This window comes from Pseudorca crassidens, chromosome 20 (assembly GCF_039906515.1).
Source record: "Pseudorca crassidens isolate mPseCra1 chromosome 20, mPseCra1.hap1, whole genome shotgun sequence".
NCBI lineage: Eukaryota > Metazoa > Chordata > Mammalia > Artiodactyla > Delphinidae > Pseudorca > Pseudorca crassidens.
Genome location: NC_090315.1, coordinates 19,636,633 through 19,660,249, shown reverse-complemented (window position 1 = coordinate 19,660,249; position 23,617 = coordinate 19,636,633). Strand labels below are relative to the sequence as shown.

General features: G+C 38.5%; 1 protein-coding gene across 5 annotated transcripts in view; it reads left to right on the top strand.

Annotated features, from left to right (window-relative positions):
• ZNF507 (zinc finger protein 507) overlaps window positions 1-15,013 on the top strand; it is a 47,635-nt gene extending 32,622 nt beyond the window's left edge. Inside the window, exons 6-8 of one of the 5 annotated variants that reach the window (XM_067720002.1) lie at window positions 10,316-10,450; window positions 10,587-10,713; window positions 14,682-15,013. In XM_067720002.1, coding sequence (XP_067576103.1) covers window positions 10,316-10,450; window positions 10,587-10,713; window positions 14,682-14,819 — 400 coding nt within the window. In that variant the 3' untranslated portion in view covers window positions 14,820-15,013. Of the gene's footprint in view, window positions 1-1,469; window positions 7,337-10,315; window positions 10,451-10,586; window positions 14,446-14,681 lie in introns of those variants that run through there. The other 4 variants (XM_067720003.1, XR_010939201.1, XM_067720001.1 and 1 more) reach the window with 4 other exon arrangements.
• The last annotated feature ends 8,604 nt before the right edge of the window (window positions 15,014-23,617 follow it).

The window sequence follows — 23,617 nt, the reverse complement described above, 5'->3', positions numbered from 1 at the left end:
CCTCCCCACAAATACATCAGAAATACATCTACATGTGGAACAACCCCTAGAGAACACCTACTGAACACTGGCAGACGACCTCAGACCTCCCAAAAGGCAAGAAACTCCCCACGTACCTGGGTAGAGTAAAAGGAAAAGGAAAAAACAGAGACAAAAGAATAGGGATGGGACCTGCACCAGTGTGAGGGAGCTGTGAAGGAGGAAAGGTTTCCACACACTAGGAATCCCCTTCGCAGGCAGAGACTGTGGGTGGCGGACGCAGGAAGCTTCAGAGCCACGGAGGAGAGCACAGCAACGGGTGCGGAGGGCAAAGCAGAAACATTCCCGCACAGAGGATCAGTGCCGGCCAGCTCTCACCAGCCCGAGAGGCTTGTCTGCTCACCCGCCAGGACGGGTGGGGGCTGTGAGCTGAGGCTCCGGCTTCAGAGGTCGGATCCCAGGGAGAGGACTGGGATTGGCTGCGTGAACACAGCCTGAAGGGGGCTGGTGCGCCACAGCTAGCCAGAAGGGAGTCTGGGAAAAGGTCTGGAGCTGTCGAAGAGGCAAGAGACTTTCTTGCCTCTTTGTTTCCTGGTGCGCGACGAGAGGGGATTAGGAGCGCCACTTAAACGAGCTCGAGACGGGGGCGAGCTGTGGCTATCAGCGCGGACCCCAGAGACGGGCATGAGACAGTAAAGCTGCCGCTGCAGCCACCAAGAAGCCTGCGTGCAAGCACAGGTCACTATCCACACCTCCCCTCCCGGGAGGCTGTTGCAGCCTGCTGCTGCCAGGGTCCCATGATCCAGGGACAACTTCCCCAGGAGAACACCTGGTGCCTCAGGCTGTTGCAACGTCAGGCTGGCCTCTGCTGCCACAGGCTCGCCCCGTACTCCATACCCCTCTCTCCCCCCAGCCTGAGTGAGCCAGAGCCCCCAAATCAGCTGCTCCTTTAACCCCATCCTCTCTGAGCGGGAACAGATGCCCTCAGGTGACCTACACACAGAGACGGGGCCAAATCGAAAGCGGAACCCCAGGAGCTGTGCGAACAAAGAAGAGAAAGGGAAATCTCTCCCAGCAGCCTCAGGAGCAGCGGATTAAATCTCCACAATCAATTTGATATACCCTGCATCTGTGGAATACCTGAATAGACAACGAATCATCCCAAATTGAGGCAGTGGACTTTGGGAGCAATGATATATTTTTTTTTCCCTTTTTCTCTTTTTGTGAGTATGTATGTGTATGCTTCTGTATGTGATTTTGTCTGTATAGCTTTGCTTTTACCATTTGTCGTACGGTTCTGTCTGTCCAGTTTTTTTGTTTGTTTGTTTTATACTTTTTACTGCTTGTTATCATTGGTGAATTTGTTTTTTGGTTTGGTTGCTCTCCTCTTTCTTTCATTTTTCTTATTTTTAAATTTTTAATTATTTTTTATTTTAATAACTATTTTATTTTATTTTATTCTGTCTTTTTTTTCTCCCTTTTATTCTGAGCCGTGTGGATGACAGGGTCTTGGTGCTCCGGCCAGGTGTCAGGGCTGTGCCTCTGAGGCAGGAGAGCCAAGTTCAGGACATTGGCCCACCAGAGACCTCCCAGCTCCACATGATGTCAGCCGGCGAAAATCTCCCAGAGATCTCCATCTCAACGCCAAGACCCAGCTCCACTCAGCGACCAGCAAGCTACAGTGCTGGATACCTTATGCCAAACAACCAGCAAGACAGGAACACAGCCCCACCCATTAGCAGAGAGGTTCCCTAAAATCATAATAAGGTTACAGACACCCCAAAACACACCACCAGACACAGACCTGCCCACCAGAAAGACAAGATCCAGCCTCATCCACCAGAACACAGGCACTAGTCCCTTCCACCAGGAAGCCTACACAACCCACTGAACCAACCTTAGCCACTGGGGGCAGACTCCAAAAACAACGGGAACTAGGAACCTGAAGCCTGCGAAAAGGAGACCCCAAACACAGTAAGTTAAGCAAAATGAGAAGATGGAGAAACACACAGCAGATGAAGGAGCAAGATAAAAACCCACCAGACCTAACAAATGAAGAGGAAATAGTCTACCTCAAAAAGAATTCAGAATAATGATAGTAAAGATGATCCAAAATCTTGGAAATACAATGGAGAAAATACAAGAAACGTTTAACTAGGACCTAGAAGAACTAAAGAGCAAACAAACAATGATGAACAGCGCAATAAATTAAATTAAAAATTCTCTAGAAGGCATCAGTAGCAGAATAACTGAGGCAGAAGAACGGATAAGTGACCTGGAAGATAAAATAGTGGAAATAACTACTGCAGAGCAGAATAAGGAAAAAAGAATGAAAAGAACTGAGGACAGTCTCAGACACCTCTGGGACAACATTAAATGCACCAACATTTGAATTATAGGGGTCCCAGAAAAAGAAGAGAAGAAAGGGACTGAGAAAATATTTGAAGAGATTATAGTTGAAAACTTCCTTAATATGGGAAAGGAAATAGTTAATCAAGTCCAGGAAGCACAGAGTCCCATACAGGATAAATCCAAGGAGAAACACGCCAAGACACATATTAGTCAAACTATCAAAAATTAAACACAAAGAAAAAAATATTAAAAGCAGCAAGGGAAAAACAACAAATAACATACAAGGGAATCCCCATAAGGTTAACAGCTGATCTTTCAGCAGAAACTCTGCAAGCTAGAAGGGAGTGGCAGAACATATTTAAAGTGATGAAAGGGAAAAAAACTTACAACCAAGATTATTCTACCCAGCAAGGATCTCATTTAGATTTGACGGAGAAATGAAAACCTTTACAGACAACCAAAGCTAAGAATTCAGCACCACCAAACCAACTTTACAGCAAATACTAAAGGAACTTCTCTAGGTAGGAAACACAAGAGAAGGAAAAGACCTACAATAACAAACCCAAAACAATTAAGAAAATGGTAATAGGAACATACATATTGATAATTAGCTTAAATGTAAATGGATTAAATGCTCCAGCCAAAAGACACAGACTGGCTGAATGGATACAAAAACAAGACCCGTATATATGCTGTCTACAAGAGACCCACTTCAGACCTAGGGAAACATGCAGACTGAAAGTGAGGAGATGGAAAAAGATATTCCATGCAAATGGAAATCAAAGCTGGAGGGGCTTCCCTGGTGACGCAGTGGTTGAGAGTCCGCCTGCCAGTGCAGGGGACAGAGGTTCGTGGCCCGGTCCGGGAAGATCCCACAGGCCGCGGAGCTGCTAGGCCCGTGAGCCATGGCCTGTAAGCCTGCGCGTCTGTAGCCTGTGCTCCGCAATGGGAGAGGCCACAACAGTGAGAGGCCCGTGAACCGCAAAAAAAAAAGAAAGCTGGAGGAGCACTTCTCATATCAGACAAAATAGACTTTAAAACAAAGACTATTACAGGAGACAAAGAAGGACACTACATAATGATCAAGGGATCAATCCATGAAGAAGATACAACAATTGTAAACATTTATGCACCCAACATAGGAGCACCTCAATACATAAGGCTTATGGCCATAAAAGGGGAAATCGACAGTAACACAGTCAGTAGTAGGGGACTCTAACAGCCCACTTTCACCAATGGACAGATCATCCAAAATGAAAGTAAATAAGGAAACACAAGCTTTAAATGATACATTAAACAAGATGGACTTAATTAATATTTATAGGACATTCAATCCAAAAACAACAGAATATACTTTCTTCTCAAGTGCTCGTGGAACATTCTCCAAGATAGATCATATCTTGGGTCACAAATCAAGCCTTGGTAAATTTAAGAAAATTGAAATCGTATCAAGTATCTTTTCCGGTCACAATGCTATGAGACTGGATATCAATTACAGGAAAAAAATCTGTAAACAATACAAACAATACAGATACACGGAGGCTAAATAATACACTACGTAATAACCAAGAGATCACTGAAGAGATCAAAGAGGAAATCAAAAAATACCTATAAACAAATGACAATGGAGACACAACAACCCAAAACCTATGGGATGCAACAAAAGCAGTCCTAAGAGGGAAGTTTACAGCAATACAATCCTACCTTAAAAAACAAGAAACATCTCAAATAAACAACCTATCCTTACACCTAAAGCAATTAGAGAAAGAAGAACAAAAAAACCCCAAAGTTAGCAGAAGGAAAGAAATCATAAATATCAGATCAGAAATAAATGAAAAAGAAATGAAGGAAACAATAGCAAAGATCAATAAAACTAAACGCTGGTTCTTTGAGAAGATAAACAAAATTGATAAACCATTAGCCAGACTCAGCAAGAAAAAAAGGGAGAAGACTCAAATCAATAGAATTAGAAATGAAAATGGAGAAGTAAAAACTGACACTGCAGAAATACAAAGGATCATGAGAGATTACTACAAGCAACTATATGCCAATAAAATGGACAACCTAGAAGAAATGGACAAATTCTTAGAAAAGCACAACCTTCCAAGACTGAATCAGGAAGAAATAGAAAATATAAACAGACCAATCACAAGCACTGAAATTGAAACTGTGATTAAAAATCTTCCAACAAACCAAAGCCCGGGACCAGATGGCTTCACAGGCGAATTCTATCAAACATTTAGAGAAGAGCTTACACCTATCCTTCTCAAACTCTTCCAAAATATAGCAGAGGGAGGAACACTCCCAAACTCATTCTACGAGGCCACCATCACCCTGATAGCAAAACCAGACAAAGATGTCACAAAGAAAGAAAACTACAGGCCAATATCACTGATGAACATAGATGCAAAAATCCTCAACGATACTAGCAAAGAGAATCCAACAGCACATTAAAAGGACCCTACACCATGATCAAGTGGGGTTTATCCCAAGAATGCAAGAATTCTTCAGTATACTCAAATCAATCAATGTGATACACCATATTAACAAATTGAAGAATAAAAACCATATGATCATCTCAATAGATGCAGAAAAAGCTTCCGACAAAATTCAACACCCATTTATGATAAAAACCCTCCAGAGAGTAGGCATAGAGGGAACTTACCTCAGCATAATAAATGCCATATACAATAAACCCATAGCCAACATCGTCCTCAGTGGTGAAAAACTGAAACCATTTCCACTAAGATAAGGAACAAGACAAGGTTGCCCACTCTCACCACAGTTATTCAACATTGTTTTGGAAGTTTTAGCCACAGCAGGCAGAGGAGAAAAAGAAATAAAAGCAATGCAAATCAGAAAAGAAGTAAAGCAGTCACCGTTTGCAGATGACATGATACTATACATAGACAATCCTAAAGATGCTACCAGAAAACTACTAGAGCTAATCAGTGCATTTGGTAAAGTAGCAGGATACAAAATTAATGCACAGAAATCTCTTGCATTCCTATACACTAATGATGAAAAATCTGAAAGTGAAATTAAGGAAACACTCCCATTTACCACTGCAACAAAAAGAATGAAATACCTAGGAATAAACCTACCAAAGGAGACAAAAGACCTGTATGCAGAAAACTATAAGACACTGATGAAAGAAATTAAAGATGATACCAGTAGGTGGAGAGGTATACCATGATCTTGAATTGGAAGAATCAACATTGTGAAAATGACTGTACTACCCAAATTAATCTACAGATTCAATGCAGTCCCTCTCAGACTACCACTGGCATTATTCACAGAACTAGGACAAAAAAATTCACAATTTGTATGGAAACACAAAAGATCCTGAATTGCCAAAGCAATCTTGAGAAAGAAAAATGGAGCTGGAGGAATCAGGCTCCCTGACTTCAGACTATACTACAAAGCTACAGTAATCGAGACAGTATGGTACTGGCACCAAAACAGAAATATAGATCAATGGAAGAGGATAGAAAGCCCAGAGATAAACCCATGCACATATGGTCACCTTATCTTTGATAAAGGAGGCAAGAATATACAATGGAGAAAAGACAGCCTCTTTAATAAGTGGTGCTGGGAAAACTGGACAGCTACATGTGAAAGAATGAAATTAGAACACTCCCTAACACCATACACAAAAATAAACTCAAACTGGATTAAAGACCTAAAGGTAAGGCCAGACACTATCAAACTCTTAGAGGAAAATATAGGCAGAACACCCTATGACATAAATCACAGCAAGATCCTTCTTGACCCACCTCTTAGAGAAATGGAAATAAAAACAAAAATAAACAAATGGGACCTAATGAAACTTCAAAGTTTTTGCACAGCAAAGAAAACTATAAGCAAGACAAAAAGACAACCCTCAGAATGGGAGAAAATATTTGCAAATGAAGCAACTGACAAGGGATTAATCTCCAAAATTTACAAGCAGCTCGTGCAACTCAACATCACAAAAACAAACAACCCAATCAAAAAAATGGGCAGAAGACTGAAATAGACATTTCTCCAGAGAAGATATACACATTGCCAACAAACACATGAAAGAATGCTCAACATCACTAATCATCAGAGAAATGCAAATCAAAACTACATTGAGGTATCGCCTCACACCAGTCAGAATGGCCATCATCAAAAAGTCTACAAACAGTAAATGCTGGAGAGGGTGTGGAGAAAAAGGCACCCTCTTGCAGTGTTGGTGGGAATGTAAATTGATACAGCCACTATGGAGAACAGTATGGAGGTTCCTTAAAAAACTAAAAATAGAATTACCGTATGACCCAGCAATCCCACTACTGGACATATACCCTGAGCAAACCATAATTCAAAAAGAGTCATGTACCACAGTGTTCATTGCAGCTCTGTTTACAATAGTCAGGACATGGAACCAGCCTAAGTGTCCATCGACAGATGAATGGATAAAGATGATGTGGCACATATATGCAGTGGAATATTAGTCATAAAAAGAAACGAAATTGCGTTATTTGTAGTGAGGTGGATGGACCTAGAGTCTGTCTTACAGAGTGAAGTAAGTCCGAAAGAGAAAAACAAAGACCATATGCTAACACATATAGAATCTTTAAGAAATAAATAAATAATGGTCATGAAGAACCTAGGGCCAGGATGGCAGTAAAGATGCAGACCTACTAGAGAATGGACTTGAGGAAACGGGGAGGGGGAAGGGTAAGCTGGGACAAAGTGAGAGAGTGGCATGGACATATATACACTACCAAATGTAAAATAGATAGCTAGTGCGAAGCAGCCACATAGCACAGGGAGATCAGCTCCGTGCTTTGTGACCACCTAGAGGGGTGGGATAGGGAGGGTGGAAGGGAGGGAGATGCAAGAGGGAAGAGATACAGGCATATATGTATATGTATAGCTGATTCACTTTGGTATAAAGCAGAAACTAACATACCATTGTAAAACAATTATACTCCAATAAAGATGTTAAAATAAACTGTACTAATAAATATAAATAAAAGCTTTTATTTTATTCTTCTTATACCTTATCTGATGTTTTTCCTTTGTGTGGATCCAAGTTTCTTTTTTTTTAATTAATTAATTTGTTTATTTATTTTTGGCTGCGTTGGGTCTTCATTGCTGCGTGTGGACCTTCACTAGTTGTGCGAGTGGGGGCCGCTCTTCGTTACAGTATGTGGGCTTCTCGTTGCAGTGGCTTCTCCGTTGCCGAGCATGGGCTGGAGGTGTGCGGGCTTCAGTAGTTGTGGCTCACGGGATTAGTTGCTCTGTGGCATGTGGGATCTTCCTGGACCAGAGATCAAACCCATGTCCCCTGCATTGGCAGGCGGATTCTTAACCACTGCGCCACTAAGGAAGTCCCCTAGTTTCTTGATCTATATCATTTACCTTCTCTCTAAAGAACTTCTTTAACATTACTTACAAGACAGATCTATTAGCAACAAATTTCAATTTTTGTTTGAGGTGGTCTTTATTTCTGCTGTTTTATTTATGTATTTATTTATTTGGTTGTGCCAGGTGTTAGTTGCAGCATGTGGGCTCCTTGTTGCAGCGTGCAGACTCTTAATTGTGTCCTGCATGTGGAATCTAGTCATTATTGTTTAAAGTATTTCTTCTGTTCCTTTCTCTCTTCTTCTAGTATTCCCATTACACATAGATTACACCTTTTGTAATTGTCCCTTTTTTGGTTGTATATTCTTTTCTGTTTTTTCCAGTCGTTTTTTTTGTTTGCTTTCTAGTCTTGGAGGTTTCTATCTATTGAGATATCCTCAAGCTTAGAGATTCTTTCCTCAGATGTATCCAGTTCACTAATAGGCCCCATGATAGGCACTCTTCATTTCTGTTATGTATTTTTTATCTCTTTTTGGTTCTGGTCTCTTTTGATTTCTTTTTGGTTCTTTCTTAGAATTTCCATCTCTCTGCTTTCATTGCTCATCTGTTTTCCCAGGCTGTGTATTTTATTCATTGGAGTTCTTAGGATATTAATTGCAATTGTTTTAAATCACCAGTCTGATAATTCCATCATCCTGCTATATCTGACTCTCGTTTCTTTGCTTGCTGTGTCTCTTCAGCTTTGGTTTTTGCCTTTTAGTATGTCTTGTAATTTTTTCTTGATAGTCAGGCATGGTGTACTGGGCAAAAGGTACTGCTGTAGATAGGCCTTTAGAAATGTGGTTGTTAAAAGTGGGGGGAGAGGAAATGTTCTGTAGTCCATAACTAGGTCTCAGTTTTTTAGTAAGCCTGTGTCTCTGGGCTGTGAACTGTACTTTGCAATCCCCTCCCTCCCCAACCCTTGGTAGACAAGATAGCTGGAGTGGGCTGGAGTTGGGTATTTCCTTCCCTCCAGTCAGATATGCTCTGATAAAACTCCAGTAGGTTAGGCTCTGGTTAAATGATTTCTCCTGAGAATAGACCTTGCTAAGAACAGAATGTTCTGGGACTTTTGTGACGTCCAGCAGTGAAGACTCCATGCTTCCACTGCAGGGGGCACAGGTTCAATCCCTGGCAGGGGAACTAAGATCCCATATGCTTCGTGGTGTGCCCCCCACCCCCACCAAAACAAACAAACAAACAAAAGAACAGAATTCTCTGGCATATCCCAAAGTGGTTCTTTTACCCCTCTGCTGACTGTCTTGTTGTGAAGAAGAGTTCAGGTAAGTTACCTGATTTTTGTTAAGTTTGTAATTAAATATTTAATAAAAATGTCTTTTTAAAAGTACGTTTTCATTTTCCTAAAAAGATAAACATAATTCTGCTCTTATGTATTTACCTAAATGATGAAAACTTACACTCACACGAAAACCACACATAAATGTTTAATAGAAGCTTTATTCATCATTGCCAAAACTTAGAAGCAGCTAGAAGATGTCCTTCAGTAGAGAAATGGATAAACAAACCAGTACATACATACAATGTAATATTAATTAGCAATAGGAGGGAGAAAAAAGAGCTCTCAAGCCATGAAAAGACATGGAGGAACTTTAAATGTGAATGGAAAAGGGAAAGAAACCAGTCTGAAAAGGCTATATACTGTTTGATTCCAACTATTATGTGACATTCTAGAAAAGGCAAAACTATGGAGACAGTAAAAGAATCAGTGATTCCCAGGGATTGGGGGAAGAGAGGGATGAATAGGTGGAGCACAGAGGATATTTAGGGTTGGGAAATTATTCAGCATGATATTATAATGACAGATTCATGGCATAATGCATTTATTAACATACATAGAAGTGTACAACACAGTGAGCCCTTAATGTAAACTGTAGACTCTAGTTAATAATATATCAATATTGTTTCATCAAGTGTAACAAATATTCCACACTGATGCAAGACGTTAATAATAGGAGGAACTGTATGCAGGGGAGAGAGTGAGTAAACCTTAAACATGCTCTGAAAAATAGTCCGTTACTTTTTTTTAACTACTTCATTCAGTTAAGATTTTACAAAGGATACCCAATTATGTGAAACAACTATTATTTTGAATAGAAACTTTAAGATTATTAATTATTTGTTTTACTTATGAAATCTAAATTGTTGAAGCATTTCAGGACTACTTACATTTTCTGTGAATCTGTAAGTAAGCACAGAGTTCATGTTGAAAATTACTTAATTCTTTCCTGCTTTCTTAAGAAATAGAGCGGTATAGAGTACTGATTTTGTGTATTTGTGTATGTGGGTGTTGTTAAATAATATAGAGCAAAGATTTTTCATATTACTATAGCTAAAGTAATTTGGGATGTTGTCCTGATTCTTATAAATTCTTTATAATGTAAAATACTTTATTTCATTGATGCTGAGATATCCACCCTAGGACATTTTAGCCTCTGAAATCAGTATGTCTCTTATAATCAGTGGCATCTTAGATTCAGTGAAATGTGATATCTAATAAGTCTTCAGGAGAATAAATTTAATAATTGTTACAGAATCATTGTAATTACTAAAAATGATATGGGATCATCTGATTTACTTCATATCTATCTTTCAGATGCTCTTTGTGTGGGTATGTATGCAGCCATCCTCCTTCTTTGAAGTCTCATATGTGGAAGCATGCCAGTGACCAAAATTATAACTATGAACAAGTAAACAAGGCTATTAATGATGCAATTTCACAAAGTGGCAGGTATTTGATCTTACTGTTATATATAAATAGGTTATTGTTTATAATTATATATGCATTATATATAAAGTTAGGATTAAGTCTACTAGTCTGCATTATAACCAACTCAAGGTTTGATGTGTTTTCTTTTGTTTTTAAGAGTTCAGGGGAAATCCTCCGGAAAGACTGTGTTAAACAGCAGTGAAGAAGGAGCCGATTCTCTCACTGGAAGTTCAGAAAATTTGGTGTCATCCTCAGAGCTGATTGCCCAGGCTCCCAGTGAAGTCGTAGGTACCAACGAGAATGAGAAACTAAACCCTACAAGTAATACCTCATATAGTTTAGAAAAAAACTCCAGTCTGGCCCCTCCTGGCGTGGAGTATTGCGTTTTACTCTTCTGTTGTTGTATTTGTGGTTTTGAGTCTACCAGCAAAGAAAATCTTTTGGATCATATGAAGGAGCATGAGGGTGAAATTGTAAACATCATCCTAAATAAGGACCACAACACAACTCTAAACACAAATTAGGTGGAATAGTTATCTGAAGAGGAAAACAGCAGAAGAGGAAAACAGCAGAAGAGGAATCCTTTAAACCACAGTTTGCCCTTTGTGCTGTCCAGTAACTTACTAGGCACAGAAGAAATAGTTGGTGTGATTTTTGAAGAAATGACAGGTGTGACTTTGGAACGAAATTTGTAATGTAATAAAAGGAATTCCAAATGGATAAGGGGTGATAATATTTAAGCATTTTGAGTGAGGAGAAGTGGGTTGAGGCAGCAAAGATGTACTCTTATAATAACCCTCTGTTACCTGTTAGTTTAAGTGTATTTATTATTAAAAGCTTGTTATAGTGTAGAAATGCAAGCAAAAGAGTTAAGAAAGGGCTTTTCAGGAACTATTCTAAAACTTACTGTTATGAAAGTGTCACAATCTTAAGCAGAGCTTAATTTTCTTCATTCTCAATTTTGACATGAATGACAACCCTCTTGTGAGAAATGGGAGGCACGTGTCTGAGGGTTTTTTGGTATCAACAAAGGAAGGAAAAGATCATTACAGGGCTTTGAGATGATCAACCTAAATCTTTAGCCAGATTGATAGGAACAAATCATATACTCAATCTGAGATATATTACTTTACTCTTTAGAAAGAAAAAAGAAGAGAGACCTCTAAATCCAAATCTAGATTGTAAACAGGCGTTTACAAAGGAAATTATTGTCTTAAATTTACAGTGAATGTCTTGTGGGCAAAGGAGGAAAGAGGTGAATTCCCACCAGCCTCAAACCAAATCTCAAGGTTCATAAAAATGGTGACTGGTTGAGCACAGTGCACTTCTCAGAGGTTCTTTTCAGAGTGTTGATGGAACACTGCAGCTTCTCAGTAGTTACACAGGCCTTCTTATCCACTCTTCTAAACTAGACCAAGCTTGTTGTCTAAAAACAACAAAGTAGGAAAAATTGCATTTGCTTATCAGACCTTGGAAGTAGGTTGAACTGTTAAATAAAAATCATTTGTGGGAAGAGGAATGAAATTCAAAAGCCCCTTAAAATGAGTACTACTATTGAGATTTTACTTCCTGGAGCTTTCTATTTAGTTATACTTAGCATAAGAGATACAACCAAATGTGGCTAAAATGTAGTAAAAATTCAGGTTGTTTATAAAACGTTTAATAACAAACAAAAACTATTTGGGTTTCTCCTATCCAGGAAATTGTATTTTATTGGTGTGCAATAGGACACATGGGAAGCCAACTAAAACTTGCCATCAAATAGATGTAATCTTCTCATTAATTACACATTTGTATTACAGTGTATTTCAAAGAGTGAAGAGAGCAGGGTTTTTGGGGTTTGCTTTTGTAGTTCTGATCATTTACGTATGCATCGTTCTGTTAATGTCAGTTCTGCCTACAAGTCAAAAGGCGGCCGGTGCACCCACGCGGTGCACCGTCTTCACGGTGCTCTTTATGAACTTGACTCTAACATCTTCTAGAGCTGAGGCTGTGCCTCTCATAAAGCTTAGAAAACATCGAAAACAGAATTTCTTGAATAGGATACTCTGTAGACACATTTTAAGAAAAGAATTCTCTTCCCAAAGTCCAGGTATGAATCGAATGAATTAACATTTTTCAGATAGCATTAGGAACTATTTAAGGGGGGCCAGGTAACCTGAAATACTGTCTGATTTGCGTGTTTTTGTTTTGTTTTGTTTTGTTGCTTTGCTTTTTAAAATCTAATTTGATGATGATATTTGAACAAACAGAGTTGATTGTAACTTTGCAACTCTTTAATTTACGTAGCTTTAGTTTATTTGTGAAAGTTAATCCATTTCTGGTATCTGGTTTTTAAAAGAGAAAATGAATTCATATATACTAAACTATATTCCGCAAATCCACATGCAGTGGGTTTTCTCATTTTCTCCTGTTTTCAGAATTAAAAGTTATATTTCATTTCAAATTCAAAAATAAACTTTTAAATGGTTCCATTATTAACTATATTGTTCCCACTTAGTTTTTTCATTACTGGTAGCTCTGACTCAATGTTTCTTTATAAAAATCTATTATTCTGAAAATTAACAACCTTAGAAGAGTTTTTGTTTTATAAATTTTCCTTGGCTTTAATTTTATATAATCATTTGGAAAATACTAGTAACCAAAAAACATTCCCAAAATTTCAACAGTGTATTTTTAAATTAACTTTCTTCATTTCCTTAAACTACTTCCATTGACTGTTAAATTTGCCATTTGGAATCATGAATTTAAAATTTCCCTAGCTCATGGGAAAAAATTAACCCAGAAGTTCAAAAGTCTTTAAATATTCATCTGCTCCCAGCCTAAAATATCTTCAAAAGCTTTCTCTTGGCCTATAGGAGGAACCATATACCAAGGATGTTGTGTACCTTCCCATTATGGTTTTGAGGCAAGCCTTAAGTTAACCCTCCCCACTAAGAACAATTGAATACGATGAAGACTAAATATGCAATTTTAATTATAGAATAGATATTAAAATAATCAGCAAGAATTCCTTTATAGGAATAACATTTACTGGTACTAGATCTTTTGCCATGTAATGCTCAGTATTTGTTTTCCCCTCTGAACGCTTACAATTCTAAGATTTGACAGTGAAAATAGTTTTTAAAACACTTACTGGATAAGGCAAAGGTGGGGAGGGGGAAGATGATGCATTCTGATCATTATAAATAATACTTTTTCAGGGCTCTATCATTTTCTCTCTTTCTCTAATAATCCAGAATATGGTTGGTATCCCCAGTGTTCTAACAGTACTATGCCTATATTCCACTTGACCTGTAGACTTCAAGTTCTGTGTCCAGCCAGTGCAGTGTAGTGACACTGACTGAAGCCTTTATTCTAGATCTTTCATCTATTTGAGGTAGCTATCAGTGGCTTTGTTATTATTTTCTTTGTCTTTTCTCACAAAGCAAATGGTGGGCACCTATGTTTACATTGTATCTTCCTGCAGTGTACTTGGCTTGACAAAGACAAGCAGGCTTCTCTTTTGAGACTTATTATATTTTTAGTTTTCATAGACACTTATTTAATCTTTTTTTATTGTACAGCAAGGTGCTCTAAGTAATATTCTATAAAATATATTTAATGGAGATTTGAGTTTGATATTCATGGACATGAATACATGTATTTTTTTAAGAAATAAGTATTGTGTAACACTATGGCATTGCTTCTATAGCCAAAGTCTAAAAATTTCTGGAACACTGACATGTAAAGACTACAGTTAATTCTGACACTGTATCTTATTAAAATAGGATGATTTGCATTTTGTAAAATTATCCTGCACATCAAGCTGCATGCCTTAATGCCTAAAACTCTAGGATTATTTTCATGGTAGAACAGTTTATCTGTTCAACAAACAGTGAAGCAAGGTCTTAGCGCTACTTTAACTACCTTTGGAAATACTGTACAATGTTAGAATAATTTATTTTGCTTTACAGAAGTTTGTCATGTATTGACTTTAATATTGTATTTTGGTAATAAATTTTTTGTTAAAAACACTTGCCTCTAAGTTTTATTAACAAAAAGTTATATCCATTCTTATTTTGGAAATGTTGATTTAATCACTTAGAAATTTGGATTTAAATAATGAAGAACTTCCCCAGGCTTAAACTAAGGCTTATGATTACCCTTTGGTAACATGTTAAACTATTGATGACTAGCATTAAACTCTGTTACACAAAGGTAATTGAAAAAGCATTTAGATTGTTTTAATCTTTTAAAAAATTCAATCTAGGAACTCTCCTGGTGGCGCAGTGGTTACGAATCCACCTGCCAATGCAGGGGACATGGGTTCAACCCCTGGTCCGGGAAGATCCCACGTGCCTCAGAGCAACTAAGCCCACGTGCCACAACTACTGAACCTGCACTCTAGAGCCAACGAGCCACAACTACTGAGCCCGCGCCTAGAGCCCGTGCTCCACAGCAAGAGAAGCCACTGCTATGAGAAGCCCACAAACCACAACGAAGAGTAGCCCCCGCTCACTGCAACTGGAGAAAGCCCACGCACAGCAATGAAGACCCAACACAGTCAAAAATAAATAAATAAAAAATTTTTTAAAAAAATTCAATCTAATTTTGTAGTTTTTCTCCTTGCTACACAGTTCTTCACTTTATCTTCCAAATCACATCCTTACACGCTTTAAATTCTGATGTATTCAAACTGCTAAAGTAGCTCTCTTAACGGCAGTTAGCATTTTGCACTTGCATTGATCCGTTGCATTGGCAAGTGAAGCTAACATCATCTGACTGTATCATTGGTCTAGTTACACATTTGTGCCCTAGAATCCTGGGCTACCTCGGCTGCGAGTGTCTGAGGCCAAATATTTCTCCCCAAAAGCTTTAATCCCTTGTCCTGTCTCCCCAGGGGCAACATAATTATGTCCTATCTTTTAAGAGCCAAATCCCAAAACCGTCACTAACCTCTGGACAGTTGTAGAAATCTCAGCATGAAAGATCCAGAACATGTGCAGTTTGGTAGCCACCAGCCACATGCGGCTGTTGAGCACTTGCAATATGACTAGGATGCTAAGTGTATAATATACAACAGTTCTGAAGACATCATTTTTTAAAAAAGTATCGCATTAATGTATTTTATATTGGTTGTTGAAATGATATTTGGGATATTTTGGGTTAAATAATATTAAAATTAATTTCACCTGGTTTTCTGTGTAGCTACTATAAAATTTTAAATTGCATATGTGGCTCACATCGTATTTCTGTTGGACAATGGTGGTATAGAAGAAGGATTAGTAAACTGACAGCCCTTGTTTCAAATCTGGCCTGCCATCCATTTTTGTAAATAGTTTTATTGGAACACAGCCACACCCAGTCATTTACATACTGTATATGGCTATTTTTGAGGTACAACAGCAGCACTGAGAAGTTGTTACAAAGACTGTATGCACCACAAAGCCCAAACTATTTACTATCTGCTTAATAGTAAATCGTTTGATAGAGTTTGCTGACCTGTGACCTAGAACAATGGTATGATCTGTGCTTTAAAGCTCCCAGGAAAAAAAAGCTTCTTATAAAGAAAACCTTATATAGCATTATTTTATAAATATATTATTTCGTCTCCTGTTCTTCTACAGCCCTACCCATAATTTATGACTTAACCTATTTCAACATCTCCACTACTTAAAGCCAAACACAATGTTTAAAATAACAACATAATTAAATAATAAATAATGCCGCTTTTAAAAAGTATTGTTTTCCTCCTGACAACCTTATGGTGCTGATGGTACCCTCTCTGCTTCACCCTTTCTGTGATGTGGTCATGCCACCGGCATATCTAACTGCGGTTGGGAGGTAACCGTGGCAGCTAATCCACTCAACTGCGGTGACCATTGACTTGCATAATCCAGGATATAAAGAAAAGTCTTAGACACACCTCTTTATAATGAATAACTTGTCTGAGTCTAAAATCAGATTCTGGGGTTGGGTGGCGGTTGTAGTTGGCTTTGATGTAGAACTGTTGACTAAATTGGCAGATTAAGAAAAAGTCACAGTATTCGCCTACATAGATTCTTCCGAATCAAGCAGCAAAGATGTAAAATGAACATTTTTGGCCCTATAAATTCTCAGAGTGAGTTTCTGTTTTTAATTGATGCCATACAATAGATAGTATGTTTTGGTTTATATCTTAGAATTCAAATGACTGTAAGATGCTTAAACCATTTCCAGAGTCCTAGATGTGCAGCAAAATCTGGTTTGTGTGTTGTGTTGGGGGACTGTAGACCTCATTTTTCTGGTGGTACATTAATATACTGCATCCAGTTTTCTCATTTAGACCATAAAGTGTTTGTAAGATTATGACATACTTGGTTTTTATCGATTTTTTTTCCCAATATGAGTAATTCCTGTTTAAATTGTTTGCCTTGCGAAAGTTGATTCTAGTAGATCTTCCTCTGAATTAAAAGTTTAATTTTAGGCATCTAATATAAATTCTTACCATTATAGAACAAAATCATAAGATGTTGGTGTTGTTTTGTTTCCTAACTCAACCACGTTTACACCAGTTGTGTCACTTAATCCAGAGAGTAAAGGCACCATTCAGGAACAGTTTGCAAAACTGAATGTAAGACAGATACTTCCATGATAATGCTGACGTAGATGGGGCCTTGGCTTGAAAAGGACATGATGTGTTAGGTGGACGGAGTTATATTTACACAAATCAGAAAATAATGAATCCTTGACCATGAGCTGATAAAATAGACCTAACTATTTTATCTTTCTAATTTCTCAGCTTTATCCTCTGTTAAAAGGAAAAATTAAGAATAATTGTCCATGTCATTGCCACTGGTATCAGTAATTGTAAAATGTTGAGTTATTAATAAAGTATGTCATCTTAAATATGTACACAATAGAAAATTATGACCTGAAGAGACCCTCAACAAAATAAAACAAGTTATTCATTTTTCAGGTCTTTTATTAGTACCTGATGTTATTTAAAGGCTTAGTGCACATCTCCAGATTTCTGGGTTTTTTCTACTTGTCATTTTATTAATTTTAGTATCCATACTTCAGCAATAATATGGCTGCATTTTACTGAAACAGACACATCAATCTACATCTTGCTCTTTTTTGTTTATATCTGCAATCCCGTTTAAACTTAGTATTTCCAACCACAAAAGGTGTTAGAAAATTCTGTTTCAGGCTAGTGAGAAAAAGTACAGCAGGATACAGTTCAGATCATAAGCTGTATTTATTTCTGATCTCTACAGCTCACATTCTACAAAAAATAGTTATGCTGGAATAATTAAATAATTGTAGGAAACCAGCGGTTTCCAAGTTATCTTCATTTTCCAAGCCCTTCTCCATATGAAGCATGAGAATACAACTGGTGAGGTCGTGCCTTTCCATAATGCTAAGATTGGAATCCATGCAGGGTATCACCCTGTAGGTTAAAAAACTAAAAATGAGGCCCTTCAGAATCTGTGCCCAGCTGGAGCACCCCTGTGCTCCGTGTGCAAATGCTGATAAAGAGGCTCCAGTGTACTATGTGACACTTTTTAAAACTCACTTTGTAATCACAGGAAAAAAGTGTGGATCTTCCTAACGGGAAAGCGGTCACTGTGTCCCATCTGAAGCAAGGGGAGGACATGGGTGGTGGACGGCCTGCCAGCTGCACACTGAGTGGGTATTTTGCTACCTCAGCTGGTTTGAAATATAGTTTGGCTTTACCTTTTTGAACCTCTTGTAAGTTCAGTTATGTCTTCTATTTTCTGAAATGTGAAATCGATTTTATAATACCAACCTCAGAGAGTTATGTGGACTAAATGAGAAGATCGTCTGTAAGATACCTAGTTGAGTTCTGACAGTTCTGGATGGTGTTGGTTCGAAGCCATGTGACCTTGAGTAAGGCATTCAACCTTTTTTTGAGCCTCAGTTTCTGCATCAGTAAAACAGATGGTAATACTTAAACCTTGTAGGGTTGTTGTGAAGATCAGCAACCATGTGTATAAAAGGCCTGGCCATCTGTGAGCTCAAACAGTGGTTCCTATCATGGTTTGAGCACTCACTGTGTGTGCTGGGGGCAGGGACGCATTAAACGCCCTTATAAATCATGGTATCAAAGCTACGTGTTACAGCCTTGGAAAGGCCTCTAAGAGCCATACTGCTTTGTGTTTTGAGGAAGGATACTCGCAACAAAATATCGTATCTCTTAAAATATACCCAAAAAAGACAAACCTGGTACCTAGAATATTGTATACAATTCATGTCACATCTAAAAAGACAACAGCCTGGGAGAAAGTGTCAGAACATTACCCTGTTACCATCACATTAAGTTCATATAATCATTCTCTCACACCTATAAACTGCCATTAAGGACTATGTGAAAATGGCCCTTTCCCTAAATCAGCTGATGAGCGGGCAGCATTGGCAAAACTTAGGCCCAAGGAGAGAGAATGGTATTTCAAATTGTATACGCTCAGTATAATCAGCCGCTAACTATACAGGATTGAGTGCCATGCACTGGACCATTAGGGAAAGGTAACAGTTCTTGGAAACGGTGAGAAATGGCCTGGCTCTGACCATGCAAAGCTCTCACACGGAACTCAGTCTTCTAACCATCGCACAAGGACTGTTTCACCTGCAGGACTCGGGTGCAGAGCAATCCTAATTCTGAAGCATACCTGCAGTCCAGCCCTAAAGCCAGCCTCTTCATATGGGGTGCTGTCCTGTGGGCCTGGGATGTAGCTCTGCTAGTTTCACCGAGGAGACTTATGACCAGGTCGGAAAACGGCAGAACGGGCAAAGATAAAATCCAAACCAGCATTTGCGTTTAACCACTATCCACTGATGTAACTTAACATTATTTCCAGTCTCCCCCCACGCCTCCAACACACACACATACACCTATGCATAGTGAAAATACAAGAGAAAAGTTAAACTCTAGAATTTGGCCGGTGTTCCAACCACCAAAACTTAATCTGTATCAGCGTTTCAACCTTTTTTTCATTATCACGTCCCTAAGGAACTTTTTTTTAGACTTTTCCTGATCACCCCCCTCCATGAAATTTGAATACCTAAGATATACTGTATATCTGCACTTTATACATTAAAAGAATAAGGTTTTTTCCAACCCCCAAGAGCCAATTTTCTCCCTGTTGGGGGCGGAGGGGGTAATATCACCACGGAGAACGTATGCTCATATAAATGAACTGGTTGCTGACAGTTGTGAGAGGAAACAAACTTTGTTTCCTGGTATCTTGACTGAAAAAAATTTAAAGCCATCAAGAGACTGTGATTAAAAACCTCTCAGAGGTAGCTGTATTCGTTCCTCCATCATGTGGGGAGCACAAAAGGACAGAGCCTACCTACTCCAATCTCCACACAACTATTGGGGTCGTTTGAGTCCTAGCAGCTTTCAGGCCTGGTGAGATGCAATGAAGCCTGTGAATTCCTAAGCATAAGTCCTTCAGGCTAGTTTATTAACATCCATGGGTGGACTCAGGAAGATCTGGGGACAGCACGTGGTTAAGTGTTAGTGAAAATCCAACCCAGTGCTAGATTAGCCATAATTTAAGGCATGATAAAATATCTGAATTTGAGGGTATTAGAAACACATACATTTCTGGCTGAAAGTCCTACTTCGTCCTACCAAAAAAAAAAAATCCCAAGCCAGACTGTACACCTTGGCATCTGTTAGTAGGAAATGTCTATTTCTAGGCTTTTTAGACACCTGTTGTATATACCTGTTTTGCAGGGAATGACATTAGAGCAGTCCAAGGGAACAAATTGGAAAGACCAGCCAAGGCTGGTTTGTGGACTAGAAGAGCCAACATCTAAGAATCATCACACTTCGCCAAAAGCTTATTATGTGATAAAGCACCATCATCTGCTTTAACTGGATAACCTGACTATTCGTGTCCTTATTCAAAAACATACAATAGTTATTCTAACCATGGAAATGGAAAAGGAAGGCGTAGGTGGAAACAGCAGACAAGTAGAGGGAAGAAGAGTACCAGGTGTTGAAGAAAATGAACCAACCTTGACAATGTTTAAATATTTTGTTAACTTTATTTAATAGAGTCCTTGGATAATTATACACCTATGCTAATCTGCCTATAAATTTCATTCTTCTAAACCATTACAAATCTAGTTAATACGAAGTTGATCAAAGGAAGAGAGAAAAAGTAACTAACAATATTACATAATACCTTTTCTTAAGAATCTTCCCAGGGAAGGAGGCAAGTATTTTAAAGGCGGGGGGGGGGGGTATGGGGAAGGACTCAGGTGTAATGCTGATTCCTGTGCAACTCTGGAATGATCTGTGAGCACTGAGAAAGCTGATCTCCAGGACTCAGCATGGGTTGCCTAAGACCAAGAGTGCCAAACTAGGCTCGGAAGAATGCCGTAGACACGGCTGATCTCTGAGGTCTCTGACATGGGTCATACGCAAGGAGTGTATAAAACAACCCATGGGATGTAGGAAGAACATATTAGGATTTCCATATATTGCAATACATAATGTGTATATATATGTATGTATACACACACATATACGTGCACACGTTCACACACAGAGAGGACAAACATTTTTGATTGATGAAGTTTTGAGATCAAAAAGTTTGGAGACTACTGCTCTGACTTTTATTAAGACACTTGAAAAACCAACCCTGTGGACGAGGTGGCAAAATAAGATTGCATGAAACTACTGTTGCAAAAATATGTGTAAGTGGGCCAAACTGTCTTCAACTGAATATGTGTTTCTGTAAAAGAATACTCAGTATTGTAAAGATCTCATTTCTCTCAAAGACTTCTTTACCTTTTATACAATTCCAGTAAAATAATCTCCATGGATTCTTTTTTGGAAACTGGTAAAAGATTATAAAGTTTATATGAGCAAGAAAATATGCAAAACTTGCCAGAACATGTGTTTAAAAAAAATACAGTATGTAGAACTGTTGCAAACTAGTTCTTTTTAAAAATCATTTAAACACAATAAATGAGTTTACAAATAGGCCATATACGTACTAGAATTAGTATGTGATGCAGATAATTCAAATCAGTAAGGTAAGAATGATGGTGAAACAACTGATTCTCCAATTAGAAAAAAAATTGTCAGATCTCTCTCTTCATATTAAAAAGGTGCAATATTTTTTAAAACTAGGAAAAAGTATTTTTAAAATTTTACAATCTTGGGATGGTAAAGGTTTTCCTAAGTATGTTGGAAAAACCCAGAAGCTTTTATAAAGGGAAGATGATAGACTTGATAACAGAAAATGGAAAACCAATGCAAAGCGAAACACACTATATGAAGTACACAACACTGAGAAATACCTGCAAGGTATACAACAGAAAGTTAATATCCAGGGACTTCCCTGGTGGTCCAATGGTTAAGACTACGCACTTCCATTGCACGGAGCACAGGTTCGATCACTGGTCAGGGAACTAAGATCCCACATGCCACGCGGTGCGGCCAAAAAAAAATGTTAAAATCCATAATCTATAACTAATCCCTTTATATAAAGATGAAATCGATGATTGGCCAAAGAACATGAAAACATAAATCACAGAAAAAGAAATACAAACAGCCAATAATGTCCTGATATTATCTCCACCTAATACATTTAAAATGATATATCATTTGTCGCCTAAGATTGGCAAAGATTAAAAATATCCATTGTTGACAAGGACACTGAAATAAGCCCCGTAATGCACATTGGTGGAAGTGTAAATTAATACAATTTTTAACCTTTTGTAATGTAGTTTGCCAATGTTTATCCTAATTTAAATTCTAGCAATTCTATTTCTAGAAATATATCCTAAAGAATTACATAAATATAAGGATATTCTCTATGCACTGCATGTAACAGGGTAAAGCTGGAAACAATCTAAATGTCCAATTAGAGGGCAATATTAAATAAATGATGATACATCCATACAGAGGATGACTACTATATTGAATACCCATCATTGTATAACAAAATTACCCCTAAACTTAGTGGCTTTAAAACAAATATAAACATTTATTATTCTTACCGTATCTGTGCATGAGATATTTGGGAGTGGCATGGATGACATGGAGCTGGCAGATCTTCCTCCTAGGTGGCTCACTCACATGGCAGGCTGGTTGTTGGCCAGAGGCCAGGTGCCGCCCATGTGGCCTTCTCTACACGATGTCTGAGTGTCCTCACAACATGGTGGCTGGCATCCCCCGTAAGTGCGCAATCCAAGAGAGGATAAGGCTAAAACTAGGATGTCTTTATGACCTGGCCTCAGAAGTCCCACACTGTCACTTCCACCGTATTCTATGCATCACACAGAAAAGCTATGATTCAGTGAGAGGGGAGTATATAAATATCAAGCAGCAAGGATCATTTAAGCTGAAATTTAAAGGCTGAATAGTAGTTAAGTCAGGCACTTATAAAAACTTGGAAATTTATGAATAGGAAGTAGGGATGAGGCTGGAGAGGTAAATGGAGCCTGACTCACAGCAGTACTTTCAAGCTTGTTAAGGAGCTTTTTATATAAAGCCAGTAAGCCACCAAAAGACTTATATCTTAGTAAGATCAGTATGTTTTTTATATGGAGGGTGGACTGAGTGGACAAGGCCAAAGGGCAGGAATGGTGGTAAGGCAATCGGTTAGCAGACTATTGAAATGATCCAGACAAAAAATTGTGCCTTGGATTACAGTAGTGGCAATGGAGATGGGGAAAAGTTGGGCAAGTCCTGAGATATTTAGGAATAAACTCAATGGGACTCAGTGTTTGACTGGATATATGGGCTACACAACAGGGAGGAATCAAGTTTGGCTCCTAAGTTATTGACAGCAATTAGGAAAAGGGGGCACATGGGATGAAAAGTAGGTTTGGGGATTTGAAAAAGTTTAATTTTTAACGAGTTGAGTTTGAGTGCTCTGCACACATGGAAATTTCCAATAGGCACTACATGTATGGGACCTGGCTGTCAGGAGCTATGCCTGGACATAAACACTTACAAGTGATCAGAATATCACTGGAAATTGGAGCCATGAGCCAGAGAGGAAGAGTTTACATGAGACTGAAAAGGAATGCCAGAAAGGTAGAGAGGAGGAATACTGGGAGAGTCTATTGCCACAGAAGGGAAGAGTGATCCAGAGTGTTCATACTACTAAGCCAAACTACTGAAAACTGAACAAACATCGTACATCAGACAGGAAAAAGCCAATGGAGAAGGAGAGC